Below are 23,182 nucleotides of genomic sequence, written 5' to 3'. Positions count from 1 at the left end.
TGCTGGTGTGGCCTGGTAATATCTTGTTCCAAGAAATGTGTTTCCATCTGCTCTTGTGTGGGCTGTGCAGCATAAACTTTTGCTTTAATTGTAGCTCACTTGGAGTTTAAAGGATCCATTTGTTCATAGTACTAGTAGGCTCCAAAATTCATTCCTCTTCAAATAGCCAGCGATGTTTGAGAAGTCTGAAGAACAGAACACTCTGAAATTCACGTGTAGAGTACTCGCTGCAGTGTTTAAATAGTGGTGCTGACTGCTTTGTTACAGAGAGGATTCAGATTTACCCACAATTCAAATGTTCTTCTGGAGAGATTTATCTCTGTAGTAGTTCTGCACATTGCAGCATCGTTGTGTTAACTGAATGCACAGTAGCACTGGTATTGTGCTGGCTGAGGCTCATTGGCTCACAGTGGCAGTGGCTCAGGTCTTTCTTGAAGGAGGATTTTGGAGAGTGAATGAGAGGTGAAAAATAATTTGTGGATGAAGTATTTTGTCCACATAGTTTGCACAGGTGTTAGCTATACATGATTCAAATTCTGTACAGGCATTTAGGCCAAGGGGTGGGATTGAGGCTTTTTTGTGAATGTTGAAATAATGCCAAATTCTTTTTCTTTCTTTTTTTAAAGCCTAACATATGCATCCTCAAAAAGCCTCTATTCTGAATATCTTTGAAGTTATTAGATACTCAGACTGGCTTTCCTCTCTTTTTCAGGCAGCTTGTCTGAAAGGGTGTGATAACCCTGATAAGTCAACACAATTTCTCTTATTTAGCAAACTGAGAAGTCTCTAGAAAATTCCAGTCATGGGGAAGTTGTATAACCCTCAATGCACAGTATTCTGTTGCTTTTTTGGGTTTATAGAGCTCACTATCAATTTTAAAGTGCTAGTTTGTCTGGTACTAAGTGGATTTTAAGAATTATGTTTGTGACAGGACAGTAGGGTACTACAGGAAATCCATCTTAAAATGTTGGTTTCATTCTCCCCCATATCTGCACTGCTGAAACAGTCCATTTTCTTGCCTCCTTTCATATCTTTCTTCCCCTTGAAATTAAAAAGAAAAAATAAAAATAAAAATGAGCTCTACTACAGTCTCTGTGCATCAAGGGCAGGCTAAATTGTTTTCTTTTTTCATTTCCTGCCACTTCATGCTTCTGTCAGGACTTTTCCAGGAGAAAGGGCAGGTCAGTATACAGTTGTCTGGGAAAAGAAAACTTAGCTACAGATATTTAAACAAGCCCAAAACAAACAGCTTAATTGGTCACATGAGGGAAACAAGATGCCAAGGACATCCTCTCCTTCCCTCATATGGCATCCAAATGACTCTAAAACATCTGATTTTTTTTTCCTCTTAGCTTGCTTCTATGTTTAGCTTTGTAAGTTTCTATTAACAGCACCCAAAATAGATGTTGTTCAAGGCAGGCAGGTGTACCTGCCCACACTGCATGGAGACAGGGGTCCTGCCATGGCAGTGGAGGAAAAGAGGCTCAAGCAGCACTGCTCCTCCTGCAGTAGGAAATTGGTTGTGTAACAATGGAAACGTGCAGGATGACTGCTTAGGGGGCCATAGGCTCTGCAAAGTCTGTGGCAAGGGGATCAGTCTTAAGGCAATTGTACTTAACTATCGGGATTATCTCTAGGAACCCTTTTTTTGTGTTTGCAGGAAACTGTCCATTTTGCATTTTATTCTGCTCAAAAAGATTCATCTTTAGACACTGAGCATGAATTCTATCTAGTTGTAAGGCATGTTTGTGACTTCAAAACTTTCGAAGTTTTCAACTCTTTCTTGATTGCTGATCTGCCTTCAGCAGACAAAGGACTGTGTGGCCCTGAGGAGAATAATAATATTGGAAGCTACTTGATGATCTGTCTCCTTCAGAAATTTTTAAAGATGGAATGCATTTAAATATGTCTGCTTTTTAGGCCCAAATTTTATATAATTAATATGGGGTAAAGAGAAGTCTTGGTGAAGTATCTGTTTTTGTACACTAACATGAAGTTTCACCTTGAAAAACCCTTTAGTTAGGTGAGAGACAGGAGGCCAAGAAACACTGTTCAAAGCTCTTTCAAACAGTCAGGTCTGAGTTTCAGTATTTTCAAGTACTTCAATACCATGGCAACAAGAGCTTCAATGCTTGAATAATTGGGGACAGAATTAGCATATTTCCCTAGGAAGTCTTCGAGAGTTTTGAAGTGGTTTGCAAAACTGAGGTAGTCATGGGTGCTTGTTAGAAAGAATTTCTCTGCCTGGACCTGACTCTCCCAGTTACTAACTAACAACCAGAACACTTTCCAGTGCTTCATTCCATCTAGCAGATTCACAGATCTGTGTGGGGTGCATACCATTGGAGGGCCTACTAAATTCAGTTTCTGCATCTGGGAAAATATTTGCTGAGCTACAGCAAAATCATGCTAAACTGTGGACAAGGTCTAAGATGATTTTTAAAATCAAAATGTGAAGTTCCAGTCAAGCAGCAGAGTGGAAAGTGCAGCTAGATGAGAGGGCAGCTGTCTATACCCAGACCATGATAAGAGTCATTGGCCACTCATCCTCATTCCAGAATCAGCTACATAAATGTTATTGATAATGAAATGTGCAATTTATTGCTTGCTCTGGAGAGGGATTAGACATTGTAAGCAGCAATGTGGGCAAAAGACATGTTGACAGCTTGGAGTGGGGATTAAGTTACATCATAATCAAAATTTGCTAAACCTGGGAGAATAACCTCATCTGCTCTTGCTGGGATTATGAGAGGCATGGCTCCTCGAGTAAGGACCAAAATATTGGTTTTGGTGATGATTGGTTTTAACATGAAGATATTTCAAGACCCTCAGTTGCTTTATAAGAAGGAGTTGCTCATGTAACCCTTCTCTAGACACAGGTGACATTGCTGTTTCAAAGGTGGTAGTGCTTTGACAGTACTGTGACTGTGGTACATAAATTGCTTTAACATTCTATATTATAAAAAATGGTGGCACTAGTTTCTTCCATTTAATTTTCTAAAAGGCAAATCTACATCTTTCTTGTCTTTACAGCAGTTGAAAAGAAAATGTGAAGGAGATGTTTCCCTCTATTGGCTCATCTTCACTGTACCTCTCCCATTCTGCTTCCTCCTCTTTATGATCCTCAAGTGAAGATGAGTGACCTGCTGCCAATATGACATCTCTGACAAGTGTCATTGCCTCCCACCAGTCCGAGTGGGTGTCCTTCACTGACGAGCTGCTCCTCCCTGTTCACCCACGAGGTAAGCTCTCTGATTTTCTTTGAAACTGGTGAGACTTTCTTTGTTTGGTTTAGACAACTGCTGTCATATATCCAGCATGGGAGAGCTTGCCTTCTACATGGAAGCAGTTGGTGCAGAGATTGAATTATCTCCTGCTACTCCTATGTAATAGGAGAATTAGGGCCAAAAAGGCAAATTACTCTGCTTGTGTGATGTTATGTATATCTACTACAGGTTTTGGATCTGTCTTTCAAAATTCAAGACAGTATCCAACCAACCATGGAGGAAATCTCACCTGTTATAATCAAGTGCAAGACTGCCCAGTGTTAATCCAAAAACTGCATTAAGTGAAGGAAAATTTCCTACATTTAATGGCAAATCTTAAATGTTTCAATAAGAAACAATGAAATAATGTTTAAGCCTGTAAATCTTTCTATATTGTCTCTATTTTAGGTAGCACTGAAGCTCCTCCGGTGAAATGTTTTCATTCCTCAGACACATCCTCAGAAGAGAACCACAAAGCAAATGGAGAATTTCAAGACCTTTTCTGCACAGAGCTGGAAGAGGCAGCTGAGCAGCCCAAGGTGGATTCTGCTGTGCTTGGTAACCATGTTTGTCCCAGCACTGATCTGTCATCATCCATCAGTGCTTGGGTTCAGTTTGAAGATGCACCATGGGCCAGTGCTTCATCAACCCACCCACAAACAGGTGAGGCAAAAGCAATGAAAAGGTCTGTTCCAGTAAGATAACAAAGTACAGTAAGACCATACAGGATTTTTGCCTTGCTCTTTGGCTTCTCAAAGGTTTAACTTTGAGTAGTTTGTACTATATTTTAACATGATTAATGTTATCAGAGTTTCAAAAAGGGCTCACGCTATCCTTCTGGATTGAACAAGAAATATTTTCTTTTTGTAAAGAAAAGGAAAGCCTTTTGTGATTCACTCCACCTGTGTCTTGACTAAGTCTTGGAGACTGCCAAAATGCATGCATGGGGAAAGAGCATAGAGGTGTTTTCAGTAGTGACATTTCTTTCAAAGAGGTATGAGCAGCCACTGAAAAAGTCTAAAGCCATATTTGCCTCTGTAATCTGGGATTGAAGGAATGGTAATCACCTCTGTGATTATAGCCTTTACCTGATCATAGTTCTCGTATGTTTTTTGCCAGCAGTTAATTGATACCAACTAGTGTGCCAGTGCTCATCAGTGCTTCCTGCTGTCTTCTGATGCTATGATTAAGCAGCTGGAGAATTACAAAGACAACAGAAGTTTACCTTAATTCCAGCACTATATGCACTTTTCTTCAAATAGAGCAGTTCTTTCTGACATACTTTAAACATGCATGCAAATCCTCTGGCTTGCCTCATCAGCTTATGGTAACTGATGTGGCTATATGAGCTTCTAGCTTTCTGCATGAACAGACTTCTCTCCTTCCTTGCACGAAGTTGTGGAGTAATTGCCCAAGAAAACAATAGTTTACTTCTTCATGTTTAAATTGAGATTCTCCCTTATCAATTCCACTTTATGAATGCTATTTATTAAAGCAGTTTAAAGAGTTATAGCTTTCCTCTACTCACTGAGTCCATCAAATATTCCCTGTAACATGAATAATACTTCTGTCAGGAAATTTGGACTGTCAGCTTTGGATTAGGTCTTGGATAAACCCCATCTGGTTTTTCATCTGCTCTTTTGATGCGTGCTACAGACTAGTCCTTTTGAGACAGTGTGGGGTTAGACCTTTGTGCAGAAGTAGGGGAATCTTCAGGCTAAAAGAGATTTCTCTGACCTTCTTTATATTTATTTGTTGGTTCTTAGTTGTAAATAGTTACTTTTCTTTGTGATGTGGAGAGAAGGAGAAGAGTACCCATGAAGTGTAAATATGTAAAACTGATGTGCTCTACTTCTCTCTAGTTTCATGGCTATGTGATCCTTATGCTTACTAATACAGCCACATACTTTTTCAACGGAGCTGTTGGTTGCTCTGACTTGGTATTTCCTTCCTAATGTTGTTATCTCCTTGTTAACTGAAAAACTTGTAAATGCATCTTCTTAGTAGAAAAATAAAAATCTTTGCTGAACCTTAATAAAGCTAATCATAAGAAAAAGACTTCCATAAAACAAATTTTATCGTATATTGCTTGATGTCCTACCCTTAGAGGGACGTAGCCCAGTCTTAAGGTATATGCTTAGCAAAAGCACTGGCTGTTGGTGTGTGTTTTCAGTCACAGGAGACACTAGTCTGTAGGCAGAGGTCTAGGATATGCAGATAAGGAGAGTAGAGTAGACTTTCTGAAAGCATTGCAGTTTTGAAGAAGGCACTCATTTGTGCCCCTGTAGAGGCTTGTCCTGCGTGATCCATGTCACTGAGGGAGGATATTGACACACTAACTTTGGCATCTGACTGAGAGTCACGGAGGAGGATGGTTCCCTAACAGACCAGGATGTACTCCATGTAATTCTTGCGTGGGAAACTATTTATTCTGTATACTAACCCTAAGGAGGTGTTTCCTAAGGGTATTTTAAAATCCTTACTTAGAAGCTGGCCCCACTCATTTTTCTGTACCCTGCATAATAAAAGACCAGACCAGTGCATCTGACAGCCTCTAAAGCAAAACAGAAATGACAGCTCTTTGTTTCTGGCCCTTTACTTTGTGGGATATTTGACAGCAAGAGGTAGGATAAACTTCAGCCTAGTTGTTCTCCATTATTGTGCAGATCACGATTTTTTTCTATGGGTGTACGCTTACGCCCTCAATGGAAAGCCCCTGGTGACAGCAATTATTCATTTCCAGTAGCAAACATTCTGCATAAGAACAATAGCAAATACCCAGACAGGGGGAGGGAAGAGTATAAAGGCCAAGTACAAACAGAAGGATTGGGGTGAGAAGGATGGACACATTTGAAATCTGTTTCCTGTGCAGGCAGCTGTGAAGAGCAATGTCCTGGAGGCTCAGCACCCCTGGTCGCATTCCTGTCAGGGGTCCAGCACTGTTAGGAAATCGTCTGTCTGTCTGTCTCTGCTTGAGTAGCTGCTCAGCTGACTAGATAATTACAGGCTGATGGCCAGGCTGCCTGGAAACACATTTTGAAAAGGGCTCGCAAAAAGGGCTCTGGGATTTCCAGAGTGCCATGGGAGAAAAGGTCCTAGGAGAAAGAGATGCTGTCTTGCTCTGACATTAGGACTACTGTATTTTGGGGCAGGTTTCCCCAGAAGCAAATATTTGTCCCAAAGTGCTCAGAGTCTAAAAAAAATAACAATTTAAAGACAGCTGGAATGTAGTGGTGTTCCTAAAGGAAGTACATTTTAAAGAAAACTAAGGCTAATGCTGGACCCTTGTTGTTCTGGGGAAAGTGAAGACGTTATTGGAGGAGCAGAGGTCAGGGGATTGATGGCAAGAAACAGGGCTGAGCAAACAGGCAAAGAATTTGGAAGATAAAAAGAAATGTCAAAATCTGAGGTACGGAAATGAAAAGCACCCATAGTAAGCCTCACAGTGAAAACTGTCTTTATTTAGTATGTTCTTGTAAACCCTTCTACCAGGTTCAGGCAGAATAAGTGCTAAGAAAAATGTTTGTTTCAAAATATTTCTGCATTTGGGATTTATGTATAGTTAACTGACAGCTGCTAAATCATGTGGATTTCTTCTTAAGAAGCAAAAACTCTTGAGTGGGGCCATAGAAATAGTTACAGAAATTACGTATTGTGGTGTCCCCTTCTCTGTTTTCCTTTTACTGGGAAAAGAAGAAATTTGATTTTTGTTGATGATTATTATCAGCCTAGTCAAACTGTTACTGCTAAAGTGAAAAATGAGATTTTTAGGCTGACCCAAATATTCCTATCACAAATGCTACACAATCTGTAAATGATCACAGCCAGCAGGTGACAAAGCATTAGCATTTGTTACATAATGGGCCTCCAGCTCACAGTCTCATCTTCTATGAATGTTAGCTGCACTCTTCAATTCAATGAGGTATTCTTAGTCACCATAATTAGACTAAGGCAAGATGTGTTACATCATCCATCCTACTCAGCCACGCCCAATTTTTCCCAAGGGCTTTGTCTCGTTTTAAATGGCTCAAATTACTTGGACTCTTACCATTTCCCTTGGGAGGCTCTCCAACAGCATATCTGAGCTTAACTACTTTGTGCTGTTCTCTCTGAAAGTAGGCAATATTTGCAACACAGGATCAGCATCTGGAAACTACACCTGTCACTAGAAAAAAATCATGCTAAAAAATCATACTATGCTAAAATCAGAAAAATCTGAAGTCTTATGTAATAAGAAAGGAAATGATGCTAAAATGGTTTATTGTAATACAGTGTAGGGATCAAGGAACAGGTCTTCAAAACACCAAAGAGGAATTAATGCTTCTAGATAAATCTGCATATTAAAAGCCAATCCATTGTTTTAAGAATAAACATGTCAAGAAAAGTAAAATGCATGTTGAAGGAAATGTTTTTCATTTTGGGAAGCAATGAGTTGATTTTCAGTATCCAGCGAATGCTACAGAATTTGCATTTTAGGGATAGTTCTGGCACTGGTCTTTCAACATAAACAGATTTCTGAGAAATTCCTGCAGCAGAAAGGCCGTGACTCTCCTGCTATTGGTATTAGAGACTGAATTCAAAATTTCTGCAGAAGTGACCTTCCTCGTTTATAAATCTGGCTGCAGTACTTCCAGGAATCTGAAGAGCAGCAGCAGAAGTATCTGAAGAGAGATCTTAAACAGGTGTAGATGTTTACTTTGGCTTGTCTTGCATTTTGAGATTGCTAGATGGTCTTTTGGCTCAGCATAGAGGAAAATGCACTTCTGCTAGTTTTAATAATTAGTGTTGGGGAACCTAGAACAGTCACAGGTAGAAGTCGAATGTAGTAAGAATTTAATGTACATCTGTTGTAGAAAAAGCTGCCCATGGTTTTGGTTTTCCAAAGTGCAAGACTTTTTAGGAAAAAATTATTTTCTTTCAAGATGGCCCAACTTACTTGGAATAAAATTAATTTGCCCTTATATAGAAGCATTTCCCAACACTAGTCCAGTCAGTTGACTTCTTAGACAAAAATTGGGTTTGGAAAGCACAAAACTAGTTGGCAGTATTTGAGTTACTATATCTTACATGTTTCTAAATTAACCTGTTTTTTCATATTGCTGTGACTGACTTAAAACAAAAAGAAATTACTGGAAATCAAAGATTTTTTAAAATAAAATAATTCCACTGTTTCTAGGATATAAAACACACTTTAAAAAAAAAATCTTGGCTCCTGTTAGTGATCCATGTACAAAGCTCAGCTTTTCAGCTTGTCCTCTGTGTCCAAATAAAGGGTTCTGTCTGTCAAAGCAATTTCAGCTGAAGTTTTAAGGATGGCTTTTCAGGTGCCTCATGCTGTGTTTAACAAAAGGACTGAGAGAGGGGCTGACAGATTATAATCATACATTCATCATACTTTCTCTGCAGGCACAACACAGTGTGCAGTTACTGGAGGGAGGAGGGGCGGGCTTTGGCTGTGTGTCTGACAGCTGTCAACTTGTGCAATAAAGAGACAGATGTGACTTTCAGCTCTTCATCCTCAGGAATGACTGCTCAGAAGCCATACAATGTCAGTTGGCTCACAGCTATATATAAAAATTCTACTGCCTGCTTACCTGAGGCTGTCAGTGCAAATACACAAAATAAATCCACACTTCTCAAGAGGCAAGGCAGAGAGCGCTGTTTGGGTATTCTGTCTATGCACACAACAAGGTTTCCATAATGAGGAAGTGTCCCATCATATCACTTGGATGGAGAGAGATAAATCTTCTTTAACATTAATTTGTCATTTCTCTCCAAAGTATCTGTCAACAGAGTAAGGGCTGTTTATTTATTACATACTGAGAAGCGAATCTCTGTGTCAGTAGTTGTTCAGTAACTGTGAGATTTGGGGAGCATCAAGATCTTTGTTGGTTTAACAGCTAAATATAGATGTATTAATTTAGAAAACAGTTATTAAGCTGATATTATACCCATACACTTTTCCTTAGTTCAGGAAGACTTTTTAATCATAACTTTATTGTTTATTAGTATTATTTCCTCACTTGAGCCACCCATTGTTCCTAGCTTTCAAGTGATGTTGTAGGCAAAGAGTATGCAATACAAAAAGTACACAATACAAACTTATAGCAGTGTTCTAAACTCTGGGTGATGGTTAGGCAGGACTGAACTGTTTGACATGCAAGTCTGGCAAATGAGAAGAACAGGATTTTTGGTCTACACTGAGAAGAAATGTTATGTAGTATATTCAGATTGGGACTCTACATTCCGCATGTTCAGAAACAAAAGCCATCCTAATGCACATCAATCGGTCAATTTCAGGTTATTTTTATACTCCCCCTCCATGCAGAGCATTCCTGAGATGATGACTGCATTTGAGTGGGTGTCACAGATAGGGAATGCTTAACTAAATGTAATAAAACCACTTTAAGAAATCTGTGTTGCTGTAAAAACTCCACTGTGTTGCACAACAAACATATTCAGGTCTTGTCAGCAGTGTCAGAAACATGAAATCTTGTTCTGAAAAGTCACAGCTTCTCTGGTACTTGAGCAACAGGAAAGCATATGGCTGCCTGCAGTACAGAATTAAGGCAGTCAGCTGAGTAGTGCTGGAGGGTAACAGTGCCAGGCACTAGCTAAGTTGCTCTGCGTTTGTTATAAAATAACTGTGTTGCTGTGGATGTTGGAATATGTATGGACAGAGTCCCAGTACACTGATCTAGCATGTCTTTGGAATAGTTGTGATCTTTGGGTAGATTGCCCTGCATGTCTCTAATCAATACCTGTTTTCTGCAACCAGTGTCTGCATCAAAAGCACCCAGCTGGACTTCCCCCTCTTCCAACTCTTCTGAGAGGCAAGCCCGTGCCTCAGAGAGCAGCTGGACAACCAACTCAGAGGACACCAGCAGCCCAAGCATTGCTCCCTCCTACACAGATCTGCAGTCACTTAATACCGAGGACTTGACCAGTGGTAGAACATCTGCAGCAGATTCAGCTGGTAAGAGGGAAGCCTCCAAGCTTCCATCTCAATCTTTTTGATGCTACTCAAACTCACTGTTCGAAATTGGGCTACAGAGAATGGATCCAAAGCAGAACAAACTCAAGGATTGGGCAAACCAACATTTTGTTCTACTCTAATTCAAAAAAAATTCACACTTGGATTTTACACAGCACAGACATGCAGGCTCCTGAAGTTAGAGCCAAATGCAACTATGTACCTGTTGATAGACTTGCAGCATTTCTGGTTTTCACATGCCACATCAGCTTAAGCTGATCTAGGAACTAGTATGTTGTGGGAGAGACTGGATGCCTTTTCTGAATTTCCATGCAGAAGTTTTCTCAACAGTGTATTCAGCTGAGGCAGGCCCAGTTCTGCTTGCTCCTCTCTGTCTCAGTGAGTGCCAAGACACAGATCCAGTTTGCTGGAGGCGTTGTTTGCATAGTGCTTTGCACTGTTACTTAACAATAAATGTAGAGAGTGTAAGACATAACATAAGATGGTTCAGTAGCAGATTTTAACCATTTAAGGATCTTAAATCTGACCTTGTAGGGCTCTATTCAGACACAATCCTGATTGTGGAAAAATGTGCTATGTGGCATTGTTGCTTTTTGCTCCTCAGTTGCACTCTGGGTAATCTGAAGCAGGAGAAATAAAGCAGAGTGGTGCCAGTCATGTCATGGAGATTGAGAACTCCTGAATGACAAAGCTGACTTTCACAGTGCATAAAAAAGCTGACATGTCAGGACACAGAAAAAAATTCACAGCTCCAGGAGGAAGCACCTGTGCTATGTTGGAAGCTGTTCAACCCAAGCTGAGGAAGGTCAGTAGCTACCCAGTTTGGTGATGAAAATTGATTCCCTGGTGTCATGACAGCTCAGACCTGGGAGATATTTAATGTGTTTTCTCTCAGGTGGTGAATGCAAAAATATGTAGGAAATAAGATCTGTTTTGTGAGAATGGGCTAAGCCTTGCTGAGGTCATATGTCACTTCTATAAGAAGCATATGCTTACATCAGCTGCAAAGAGTATTATTTGGTGGTTCAGTGAAGCTGGGTTAGACTTCTAGGCAAGTTTATAAACTGCAGCTTGGTAGATGCTGGCTCAGTACTTCAGATGAGCATTTGTGGAGAAGTAGTAGCCACTTTGGATAAGTGCAACTGTTTCTTTATTCAAATAATGAAGTTACCACAAATCTGTGTGACCATTTTTATTTTGGAATACTCTGCTTCTCTGTACCTCTGAGAAAGGTAGAATAGGCAAGCTGGAGTATGTGCTGGATATTGCTATTTTGTTGATTTGGTATAGGCTGCTGTCACTGAGGCTGTCTCCATATGAGCAAAGGGAATGAGGGATGCCCATTCTGTATGTAACTTCACATCATATAGGCAAGTCAAAGGCAAAAGGGCTGCTGGATGTGCCTGTCACACATGTGGGATTATATCCTATATATGGCCCAAAGTAAAGCTGATACTTCAGTAAAAGCTCTGTGTGCAACTTTCTTACTATGTCTTCCTCAGTCAGTCACAAACTGACAAATTCATTAGCAAGATGAGTACAAAAACACACTCCAGTTGCCTAAAAATTTTTACAAGTAAAAAAGGAGGTAATAAAAGTAAGGCTGTGCCATTAGTTAAAATATAAGATACATTAATCATAAGCATAAGATACATAAAACATAAGATACACTTCCAGTACCTTAGTGATGCTGAAAGTTGTCCTGTCACCATGTGTAGAGTTTGCAAAAGGGCAGCATGAACAAAGTGCTGTTTGTCCTGTTCCTGGGATGCCTCACAGTCCACTTTCCGAGGTGGCTGCTGCCATCAGGAAAGTTTGTGGAAGTGGGGAAGCTGAAGACCTAATGGCCAGGGAATTGTTTTACAGTTCCAGCTGCTTTTCTGTTTTTCAGTCCACTGTCATCCCACCATAGCACTGCATAAGTGGACAAAAAATGTATGATCATTTTCTTCTCTCCATCCTCTCTGCTCCTCTCCAGAAATTCAGTTCTTTAAACCGACTTGATTCAAACATTTGATTTGCATTTCTCCCCTTAAAGGACTGGCTGCCTCAGTCTGTAGTGAAGTTGCCTTCATGGCAAAATACATGCCATTTCATTGTCTTGGTGGAGCCTTTAAAGAGAGGAATCCTCATGCTCTGTGCGATGATGAAGGCGCCTTGACTTTCTCACAACTGATAAAAATTTGAGTGTAAAACCTATGGGCTTACCTTATATAATGCATGTGTTTATGCAAAATACGGCCTAGGAAGGTACCTGAGGAAGATGAGAGGGACTTGAATGATGCAACCTGAAAGTTTACCCCTGCTACAGGGGACTGCAGAAAACCTCCCGACTGACGGAGCTGAGATAAGCAGACTGATGTTCTGTAAAGGCTGCAATGTTCACAGTGGTGAAGGTAAATGTTGCATGGGCAGAGCTGAAAAAGATTTGCTTTTCTATCAAAGTGCAGTTAAAAGATGCTGCACTCCATTGCCTATGTTTGTTTGAACTCTGGCACCAAGAAGCTTTTTATTTTATCCTCATCTTTGTCGGCACAGGGGACTCTCTAGCCCACAGCAGCTTGCCAATAAATGTGGGTCAGGTGATAGCATTTAAGTCCATTTAAGTGGGCATGTTTGTTTATAACAGCAAGCACTTTGCAACAGCTGGGGTGTCACAGTGTGTGTGAAGCACACAGCACAGTGTGGTGCTGGTGAAGTGTCCCTTTCCTCAGAGTTCTTACGATGCCTTGCCATGTCGCTCAGCTTGGATCAATGAGCATGAAAAGAAATGGGAACTTTTGGCCTTTGTGCTGTGCTCTGCAAGATAAGTAACACAGGACATCTCTGTTACTGATACAATACAAGTATTTGTTCCTTCTGTAGCAGATGCCTGTCTCAGCTTTCAAAAAAGGCCAAATATCTGCGAGACAGAGGAGCAAGGGAGAGGCCTTCTTGTAACTGTGGTTGTGGATCTGTTCTGAGGTTGTGCCCAAATACCTTACAGCTTGATTTAGATTTCTGCATTTCACCATTTTCTTTAAAATAATTTTATTTATATAAATTAAAATTATATTGTATACAAAATATAAATAATTTTATATGGTCAATATGTATATAATAAAGAAGATTTACATAGCTCATAAACTATATTCTATTATAAACTTAATAGAATATATAATAGAATCTCTCTGTATTATGTAATAAAGCTGTGTGTGTATGACTATGTGTAGGCATAAGTTTCCTCATAGCAATTTTAGGTGCATCATTGCTAATTGTGTTGTTTCTGTTGTGGTTTGTATCTTAGCAAAGCTGCACCTATGCCACGTTTGATGTTAACAGTTCAATTTGCTGGCCAGTTGTTCTCTTTGGCACTTTCTTGTATCTGTGGGACTACTGGGATACTGAGGAAATTTCTCTGTTATTATTTTATGAGAACATCTGCATGTTTGGAAATAGAAGGTTGCATGTGTGACCCCTAACTTCTCAAAATCCAGACAGTTCATAAATAGCACAAGGAATTAATTCTGAGAATGTTGTTATTTTCAAAGTAAAACACATCGATTAATGGGGTTCTGGTGCTTCTGTTCCAAAACTCAGAAATGGCAATATGGCAATTCTGATAAGCTCAGCTTCAGCTATCTCTTGACGGTAATAGAGGGCAAGTAATAACTTTTCAAATCTTTTCTTAATGCTTTTCTGCAGTAGCTCTGTTACATTTCTTCTGTAATGATAGCCAGCTAGATACTGAATCCCGATACCATGGCTGCAAGAATGGTATTCTGTGAGTTCCAACCAAGCAGCTTTGAAGAGACTGTATAGCTGTGCAATGTGATTGCACTGACTGCCATGAAGAGGCTACAAGCTCTGAAATTATTCCATGTTAATTACCGTGCCAAGGGGGAAAATAATATATGCTGATGATTGCCACCTTCCATCCAGAACTGCATTTCATTTATGCTATATAACTATTAACCAGCTTGTGCTGGTGTCCCAGTCCCAGACACATGAAAAAGTTGTACATGAGATCCTGCCAAAGCCAGCTGGAGAGGCTGCAGAGAGGAACATCCAACCCTTGCTTCAGAGGGGAGGGGGACTCCAGAGTACTATGAGCAAATAGCACCTAAAATATACTCTTAAACAACTCCAACCTAGGCTAAGGGCTAGATTCAGCACCAGACACAGGTTTTTTTTTATTTTTCATGTCAATACCAACTAGCTTTATATCCTAGTTGTCATCCCAGGTTTTTCTCATGCATTTTTAGTTTCTTGAAGAGTAATGAAGTAGTGGGACAGATCTGGGAAGTTAAGTCTTGATAATTCATAGCAGTAGAAGTGTTGTGATCCCAGGATAGACCTGTATACTGGGAATTAGCTCTTCTTCAAGGCTTCTTGGCTGCAGTATCCCAATGACCTCTGCAGTAGTGTTCAATCCTCATTCCTGTTTTGCAGTGGGGAAGCCTGCAGCTTGGTTGTGTGAGCTGGACCTAGGTGAAATAGAAATAGCTTTTGCCATGTAGACTGATAATCTTGCTCTTTGATGAAGGCTGCAGGTAAAAGCAGTGGACCAGAGTCACTGTCTCAGTCCCTCCTTTTGGCAGGAAGGAAGGCACAGGAAATCTGCCAGGAGGAAGGGGGAAGTGTTAGAATGAGGAAAGAACAGGTACAACAATAAACAAATGTTTGTTTCTATCTATTCAGTTGAGAGAATTACAAAATAATCTTGGTGTGCAGTCATCTGATTCATAGGCTTTAAAGCCAGAAAGGAGGACTGAACTGTCATTAGTATTATCCAGTCTGTCCTCCTGCATGTCTCCATGAGGCCAAAGAACCTCACCTGGTCATTTCTGCACCAAACCCTTCAGTTTGAAATACCCAGCACAACTGCAGGCTGTGCAGAGAATGCATTGAGAACAGCCCTGAGGAAAAGGATGTGGGGGTGTTGGTGGATGAAAAGCTCAACATGAGCTGGCAATATGGAAGAAATTATTTACTGTGAAGGTGGTGAGGCACTGGAAGAGATTGCCCAGAGAAGCTGTGGATGCGCCACCCCTGGAAGTGTTCAGGGCCAGGCTGGATGGGAGCAAGCTGGTCCAGAGGAAGGTGTCCTTGCTCATGGCAGGGTGGTAGAAACAAGATGATTTATAAGGTTGCTTCTAACACAAGCCATTCCATAATACTACCATGTCCTGAGCAAATATTTGCATAATATCTTTCTGATTAACCTCAGTTGTGGCAAAGTTAGTCCCTGATAAGCCATTTCCATCCCTTCAAAATTTCATTTTTGAAAAGGACTGTCCTAGTGATAACACTTAAAGCAAGCTGAGGTGTCACTGAGCTCAGCTCTGCCAGCTCTTGTGGGGCTAAATGTAGTCTGCTAACTTCAAGAAGTCCAATATCTGCCTCCACTATGCCCCAGAAAATAATAATGATTACTTATCTTCTCTGTTACCTTGCCTCACAAAGAAGAGCAGTTGATACTGCTGTACGACTATCAGATTCTTACTTTTTCTTCAGGAATGATGAGAAATGTCAGGGTGTAGGAGGACAGGATTTAATATGGCTCTTATAGTAAAAAAGGAGTTCAGAAGTGTCTGCTTATACTAATGCCTGCTAGACTGAGTCTTATGGTGCTTACCCCTGTGAATTAATTAGGCCTTCCCTACTCCTCCACGTTCTAGGAAAACCATAAGACAAGGAGGAGGCAAAGTGTAAGAGGAGAAAGTGACAGCATGAAAGAACTGAGTTTAATTTTCCTTATTGCTTTTATTATTGTTTGGAAATGTTATAATTTAAAACTTTATATATATATAAAGATAGTAAGTTTGCTGTTTAATTGAGTGTTTTCTTATCTGCTTGCTAGCACAGAATCAGTTCTGATCTCATGCATATCATTGGCCTCGTGCTGCAAACAGCTAAATGAACATCTCTTAGTTCAGGTGCTGAGTTTTCTTCTCATGGCTATTCAGAAGTGCAAGGTACAGTACCTGTGGATTTGTAGTAGGGTTGTCTTTTATAAGAGCGAAATGCTGAGCCTGCATGGTATTCTTGATGAAGTTCACTCTTTTCACACCTATTCACCAATGTTTTTACATAGTCAGATCAGCTGAAAGGACAGCAGAGAGAAGTCCAGGGCGAGTCACAGGTCTGACCTTCTGATCTGCCTTTATATAGGCAATATCCTGAGAAAACAGATGTGAGTAGATGCTTTGTAGTTTGTCTCAGGCCAGTGAGGCAGACTAGGTGGTACAGAGCCCTTTATTTCTGTTTGTAAGGCTGTGATTCCTCAGCCACAGTGTTTACGTTGGCCCCAATTGGTCTCTAATGCAGAAAGCCACATGCTGATATGATAAGCCTGAGGAGTTCAGCAGGAGATTTTGCAGCTGGACAAGACATTTCAGTGTAAAGCTTAATTGGAGATGGAATGATTAAGTGGAGCAGCTATCTGTGATTGCTGCATTCACAGAGAAACAGCTTGGTTTATTTGGACCAATTCTGCAGGATGCCTTCCAAACTTAAAGCTGCTGGGAGGGAAGAATCAAGATATCTCCCCACATCCAGCTCTTTCAAAGTGGAAAACCTCAGTGGCAGGCTTCAGCGACATCATCTCGCCTGTTGCATTCCATTCCTGGCAGCATGCTGCTGTCCTGCTGACAGGAGGCAGGAATGGCACTGTAGCCATAGAGTAGCTCTGGAGAAGCAGCTCCCAGCTCAGCCAGTGCCCTACAGCACTGGCTGCACCCCAAGGAACACAGTTCTGCAGCTCCTGAACCACAGCAGGATTCACCACAGGGAGAGGTCACCCACCTGAAAACTGGCATTTTCCACCCTTGATTGTACGTGGCAGAGAAGTAAGCAAGACTTCAGCAGTAGTACCAATTAAAAAGAGTTGTAAATCATTGCATGTGCTCTTGATTAGAGATCGAAGTTCTGTGTGGAATTTCCTGTCTGATTATAAAGGGGCAGAATGGAGCTGGCAGAGTAAAACAGCCAGTGAAAAAGCTGGCAGCAGCAGAGAGCAAGTAAGAATGAGAAATTTCACAATACCCAAATGCATGGATCTGCTTGTTTCTCTCTTGCTGTGTTATCATCCAAAACCTAAGAAAGACTCGGGGAATCACTGGACTGCGCATCACAGGAATTGGAAAAGTGATGATGAATGCCTATGGGGGATCAGTTATAGAATCATCTCCTCAACAGTGTGGGATAAAATGGGAAGCAGATTTGTCAAAAACAGGGATAGTGAACAGAATAATTTAAGCAAAACCTTAAAACTATGTTTACAGCTTACTTTCTTGTGCCCTTAGATACTTGTAATAAATGTCCATTTTTATCAGTACTTCTGGTTCCTTTTTTCTTTTATTCAGCCCCAGTGTTAGGGCAAAAATATAACTTTCTGTTCTTTCAAGGCAGAAATGAGCAGAGTTGGATGACGGTACTCTAGGGAAACTGCTGGTTTATGTCTTTACTTAAATATCTGGTTTTTACCTCATCTAACCTTGATCAAACCATATCATAATGGAGCACAGATATGGCATGAATTTTAATAATCATATTCATCTGTTATTAGAAGCAATTTGGTCCTCATGTTTGACAGATGAGACCAAGATCCTCTGCTTATATAAACTGGTATTTGCATTATGACTGTGCGTATTACATGAGAGGAAGAGGAGACTTCATGCTATTTCTTCATTCTGATCTTGGTTAGCAAGAATGAGAATTGTGATTCTGGGTTTTGTCACATGGATTCCAGTCCAATTTACTTGTCAGTACCCTGGTGATACTGCAGTATATTTCACGGATACTCATTTGAACTAATCACTTAGGACTCAATTTTTTAAAACTTAAGAGTGCTCAGTAATTTTTTGTGAAGTCCAGATCTGGGTTTTGCACCTAAAACTGTTTCCAAGATTCTCATGTCCCAGCTATTCTTGTTAGTTGAACAAAATTTTCAGACGCCTTCAGCTCAGTGTGCTCCTCTCCAAATCCAGCCATTTAATTTAGTGTCTAAAAGGGGATTAGAGATCCTGCCAACATATGTCCTGTAACTCTCTGTTCTCAAGCCCATTACTAGGCTTTGTAGAAATTATTCCATTTAAGCGGAGACTTTAGTCAACAATTTATTGAAGCTGCTGTATTTTCACTTGTAGACATTTCAGAGAGCTTTAAACATGATTCACTTAAGATCATAGGAATGGAATCTTTTTCCCAGGACTCTGATGTAAATGTATTCATGACCATTTCCTAGCCATGTGTTCCTGTGCCAATATTGTCTTTCAAATAGCTTTTTGCCCTCTCCAGTGTAATATATTTATATAGGGTAATTATCTCTCTCTCTGTGTTCATTTGCTAAACTGAATGAGACAAACTCTTTAGTATTCTCATTCTCCATTCTCCTCCTCATCCTAGAAAGCTTTTCTCAGCTCACGTTGTTGTTTGAATTAATGTTCCGGGTATGTGGTGACCAAAACTGCAAGACTGAGGTCTCACCTCAGCCTGATATCAAGATACTAGTTTTCCTATCTTTGGGAGTTATCTCCTTGATACATCCCAATTTCCTTTTGTGCCAGTGCATCAGGCAAGTACCCTTGCAGTACATTCAAACTGATTGTCTATGTGTGCTTGCTGTGTCCCGCCTCTGTTGCACATAGGTTTGTATGCTTGGTGGTAGGTGTGAGTCTTCAGGAGGGACTGGGGTGGAAAGGGAGCACATGCCAGCATGGAGTGTACAGAGAGACTCATGGTGCCCCGGGCAGGGCAGACAACTGGAGGGTGTTAGTGCATTTGTCACGGCAGCCACAGTGCCAGCTTCATGGCTGCCTGTGCCTCAGGGCTGCACAACGCTGCCTCCAGCACGGCCAGCTGGCTCCACGAGTGGGACACGAGGGTGGCCCAGGGTGATTCACTGCACCTCGTCTGCAGCAAGCCTTACCAGCCAGACAGAATTAGGATCTGGGTGGGAAAGTTTACATAAAAGAAGTAAGGGGGGGCTTTCCTGGAGGCTTTGCTTTCATGAACCCACCACTCCTCCTCCCCGAGACTGATTTGTTTGTTCAGGCTTGGTTGCCTCCAGCAACACATTATTAGTGCGAACTGTGGTGTATCCTGGGAGACCTGCAGGATTCCCTACAAATCTTTTGAGTTTTTCGTCTCCAAGGAGGAAGAGACACAAAGGCATTTCACTCTTGATGCAGTTGCATGTGCATTGTTCCCCTTCTTTGAGTGTTAGTGTGTCTCTTCAGCAAATGCTGTCATTGGACTGCACAGTCTTCATCTCGCATCTTCGTCTCAGTGAGTAGATTATGCTTTTCTTGGTAGAGCCACCAAACTGCATTGCTTTAAAGGCTGGATTTGAAAACATGCTTAGCTGAAGAGGTTTCAGCAGAGCTGTGTACTTATTGTTGCACACACAGATCTGTCCTTGCTGATGGTGGGTCTCAGGGTAAATCTGGCCTTAAGATAAATACGGATTGTATTACTCATGAGCAGTTTTCCTTGATTTAGCATGGCTGCAAAGGCAGTGAAGACACAGTGACATGGATTAACAACCATATGCTAAGACCATACATCTCTGCTAAAATCAATGCCACTGCAAATTCTTTAGATATAACCAGCGTTATGAGAGCTTCCCCACAATGTGATCAAACTCTGCAGGTATGCTTTTGATCTCTGCTTGGTTTGATATTACCAGACTCTGCTTCAGCTCCTTTGGCTGTTCTGTGTCCCAGGCTTGCAGGGACCAGCCTGTGTGTCACAGCACAGTTCAAACATCATGAGGAGCAGTTGATTTCCTAATTAGTCACGTATGTGTCCAGAGATGGACAGCATCAGATGAACTGATCTCCCATAAAGGTCAAGGCAGCTTTGCTAAGAGAGGTCAGTTCTCTCAGAGGTAGGTAAGGTAACAACAGATGGCATCTCAATGACAGAGGAGTGAGAGGCAATGGGCCTGAGGGTTTTTGTAACAGTGATGCTCTTGGTAATGGGAGGCTGCTGAGAGGGCAAGGGAGTTAGGGAAATGCAGAGAAAGTGTTTTAAGTGTGATCTACTTTCACCAGGTGCTTCAGCTGCCAAGAGACTCAGATGTTAAAAAGTGGTCACTGAGACTTCCGGCCTGTCCTCTGTCCCCCTGCCAAGCTAATCCAGGTCTGCCAGAGAGTGGGGGACTGCTGGAGCAAAAGGGTGAGCTCTGCTCTGCCGAGATTGACAGTCCAGCTGCATCCACAGAACAAAACCAGTTTGTCTCGCATCTCTGAACAACCCAAACCTGAACTAATGGAACAAACAGGTGTGAAAGGAGAAGAGTTTTGCTAGAGCCAGTAGCTCCTTGTCTGCTGGATAAAAGGAAAAGCATATCAGTAGAAATCAACCCATCCGTCATCAGATGGCAGGGAGAACAGTCTCTGTTCAGTGAGCAAAGGCACTTGAGAATAACCTGATTATTCCTGGATCATTCTCAAGTCAAACAGCATGGGACCAGGACCCAGGAGGCTTCTCCTGCTAGACCTGGAAATCCAGCTCATGTGCCTCGATATCTTTCTCCAAGGAAGAAGTAAGGAGGAAGAAAATACAAGGATGGATGACTAGGCTGTACTTTTTCTTCATTGGAATTATTTCTTAGTGAACAGCTTTAATCCTCATACTCTAGCCCATCTCCTGCTTTACAGAAAGGATTCAAGATGGCTCTTAAGCCTCCCAGCTGCCATTGCTCTAAGAAATGCTCTTTAACCCACATGGTCCCTTTTCTTTGCCATGGGATTTTCTCTCTTCCTGCCCATTTTTTCTCTTCTGGGTTCTGGTCTACTTCTATTTCTTTCCAATTTAAAATAACTTAAATGCTTAACAGCTTGTTTCTAGTAGGTGACCTGCTGCATCCTGCATTCCCTTCCAGCAGGGAAGGGAAAAGGAGTAAAGGTACTGTCATTCCCCTTTACTTGGCAGAAGGCCCTTCAGCATGCAGAAGAATTTCTTCATAATCTACTTCAAAACTTAAATTTTTTTCTTTGTTGACTGGATAATTGAAGTAGCAGTGTTGCAAAATAGTGAATGGTAATCTTGGAGAAAATACATACCAATTCTAGCAGTAGCTAATGTTTACTGGAATGCTCTGCAGTGTCATTTAAATTTCATCAATTCAAGTGGCAGTAATTTCTGCACCTTACAGGAATCTGAAGCTGCAATACTTCCCTACACATTTTCTATTTTGTATGGTGCTGTAGGAGTTTGACTCCTATACCTGGATTTCTACCATCATATTAAAAAAAAGCATATTATCTTTAAAACTCAATTTTATGGATGAAAATTTTGTAGATATTTTACTTCAGTAACTTCATTAAATCATTCCCCTGCCCCTCAAAAAAAATCTTTATTTTCTGTACTCAAACACTGTGAGTAGTGTTTGAGTATAGCAATCTTCACTAAATTAGCATAAATTGGGAAAACACCACTCAAGTTGATGAACAAGTTTTGGAGGCAAGTGGTCTCTGTGCTTAACATCATAACCACCTGGAGTCCCCATGCAATAGTCTAGAGAGGCATATAATACAGCCAAATTGCTAGAGTCATAATGAGCCTGTCACCTACCTGAAATAAAAGTGCAAAATATGTTATTGTGCCGTTTTTAATCTAATTGCCTAGTAATCATCAGGAAGTAAATACTCCTCACTATCTTTCCTGAAAAGATTAAGAACTTAACACTCCCTATATATTTATTTAGTTTCTTGTTTCAAAAGCCTCCAATCCCAGTTCTGTTTAGCAAATGCAGTATTTTGTATCTTTTCATATAAAGGGAGCTGGCTTTGCAATGTGTTTAATAAAGTCAATTTCCACTTTGACTATGTGCAACCAAAAGGGGAAGATGCTTAAAAAGAGGACAACACTATGGTGAATATACAGTAATGGTCTCCAAATTGTATGCTGCATCTGCCAGTACAGTTTACTTTAAAGTAATTTTCAAGTAAACACTTGTACAAAACAGTGAACAAATGGTCAAAATGGTGAAAATACAACTTCTGTTAAAAAATAATTTCTAGACTCACTAAGGCAATGAACTGTGTCCATGGCATGTTTTATACTCTGTCTTCTTTGATGAATGGCAGGACTGTTGAGCAATATAAGGATAAAGTAATTTTTAATTCCTGTGAGGAGGTAAGATGGTGGGAACAGTGAAGATCCTCCAACATAATTTTCTACTCTGTGTTTTCTCCCACAGAAATTTGAATACAAAGGCTGCCTTTATCAACTGCATAGTTTTTTTCCCCTCAGCTTCTCATACTTTATAATTTGGCTATGAATTTTAAAGAATGGAGCAGAGATTAGAAATTCGCACCCTTTGTGTCCTGTTGAAAGCATATCAACCCCTCCTCCTTAGACACTGCAAAATTCCTTGCTAATAAGGCTGACTGAACAAGTCTTTATTAAACTGCATGTTGCTGGGCTGGAGAATTTGTCTCCATCAGCCATTCAGACCATGACCTGGACAAATCAACCGTGATGCCTCAGATGTGGAAAGCCTTTGTTTGGCTTCTCACGTTCTGAACACAATTAGTAGCTCTGCAACTCATCCTTTTGGCCAAGGTAGAGTCATGCTGTTCCTTGCTGTAACTACTGGTCTTGAGATAAGTCACTCTGAGCATTCCTCAAGTGATTCAGTAGAATGTGATTTTAACCATGTAACTCCCAGTCCCATGGAAATGAGTGGTAGGTGAGAATAAAGCTGGTTACACACAGGTAGCATAGTCATTCTGTACTGTCTGTATTGGCAACCTAATAGGAAATGTAATTGGAGAAAATTTCCACTAAACTGGGGTAAATAAACTGACTTATGAAATATGTCTGTCATTAAGGTGACTGAGGCTTCTCTCAGCCTCCAAACACTGTGGTCCAGATGTTTACCACTCCTTATTTCAACCATAAGTTACAGTAGATGTGACTTTTGTGTAAC

The 23,182-nt window shown here is 40.8% G+C and overlaps 1 protein-coding gene across 2 annotated transcripts in view; it reads left to right on the top strand.

Moving 5' to 3' along the window:
* STON2 (stonin 2) overlaps positions 1–23,182 on the top strand; it is a 70,430-nt gene that overhangs the window by 13,960 nt on the left and 33,288 nt on the right. For both annotated transcript variants that reach the window (XM_014869834.2, XM_088167436.1), the window contains exons 2-4: positions 3,034–3,242; positions 3,675–3,929; positions 10,045–10,242. In XM_014869834.2, coding sequence (XP_014725320.2) covers positions 3,155–3,242; positions 3,675–3,929; positions 10,045–10,242 — 541 coding nt within the window. In that variant the 5' untranslated portion in view covers positions 3,034–3,154. The remainder of the gene's footprint in view (positions 1–3,033; positions 3,243–3,674; positions 3,930–10,044; positions 10,243–23,182) is intronic.

The sequence above is a fragment of the Sturnus vulgaris genome, chromosome 6, assembly GCF_052056855.1.
Source record: "Sturnus vulgaris isolate bStuVul1 chromosome 6, bStuVul1.hap1, whole genome shotgun sequence".
In the NCBI taxonomy this organism is placed as follows: Eukaryota; Metazoa; Chordata; class Aves; order Passeriformes; family Sturnidae; genus Sturnus; species Sturnus vulgaris.
Note: the sequence above shows the minus strand (reverse complement) of the source record. Positions and strands in the feature narration are given on the sequence as shown.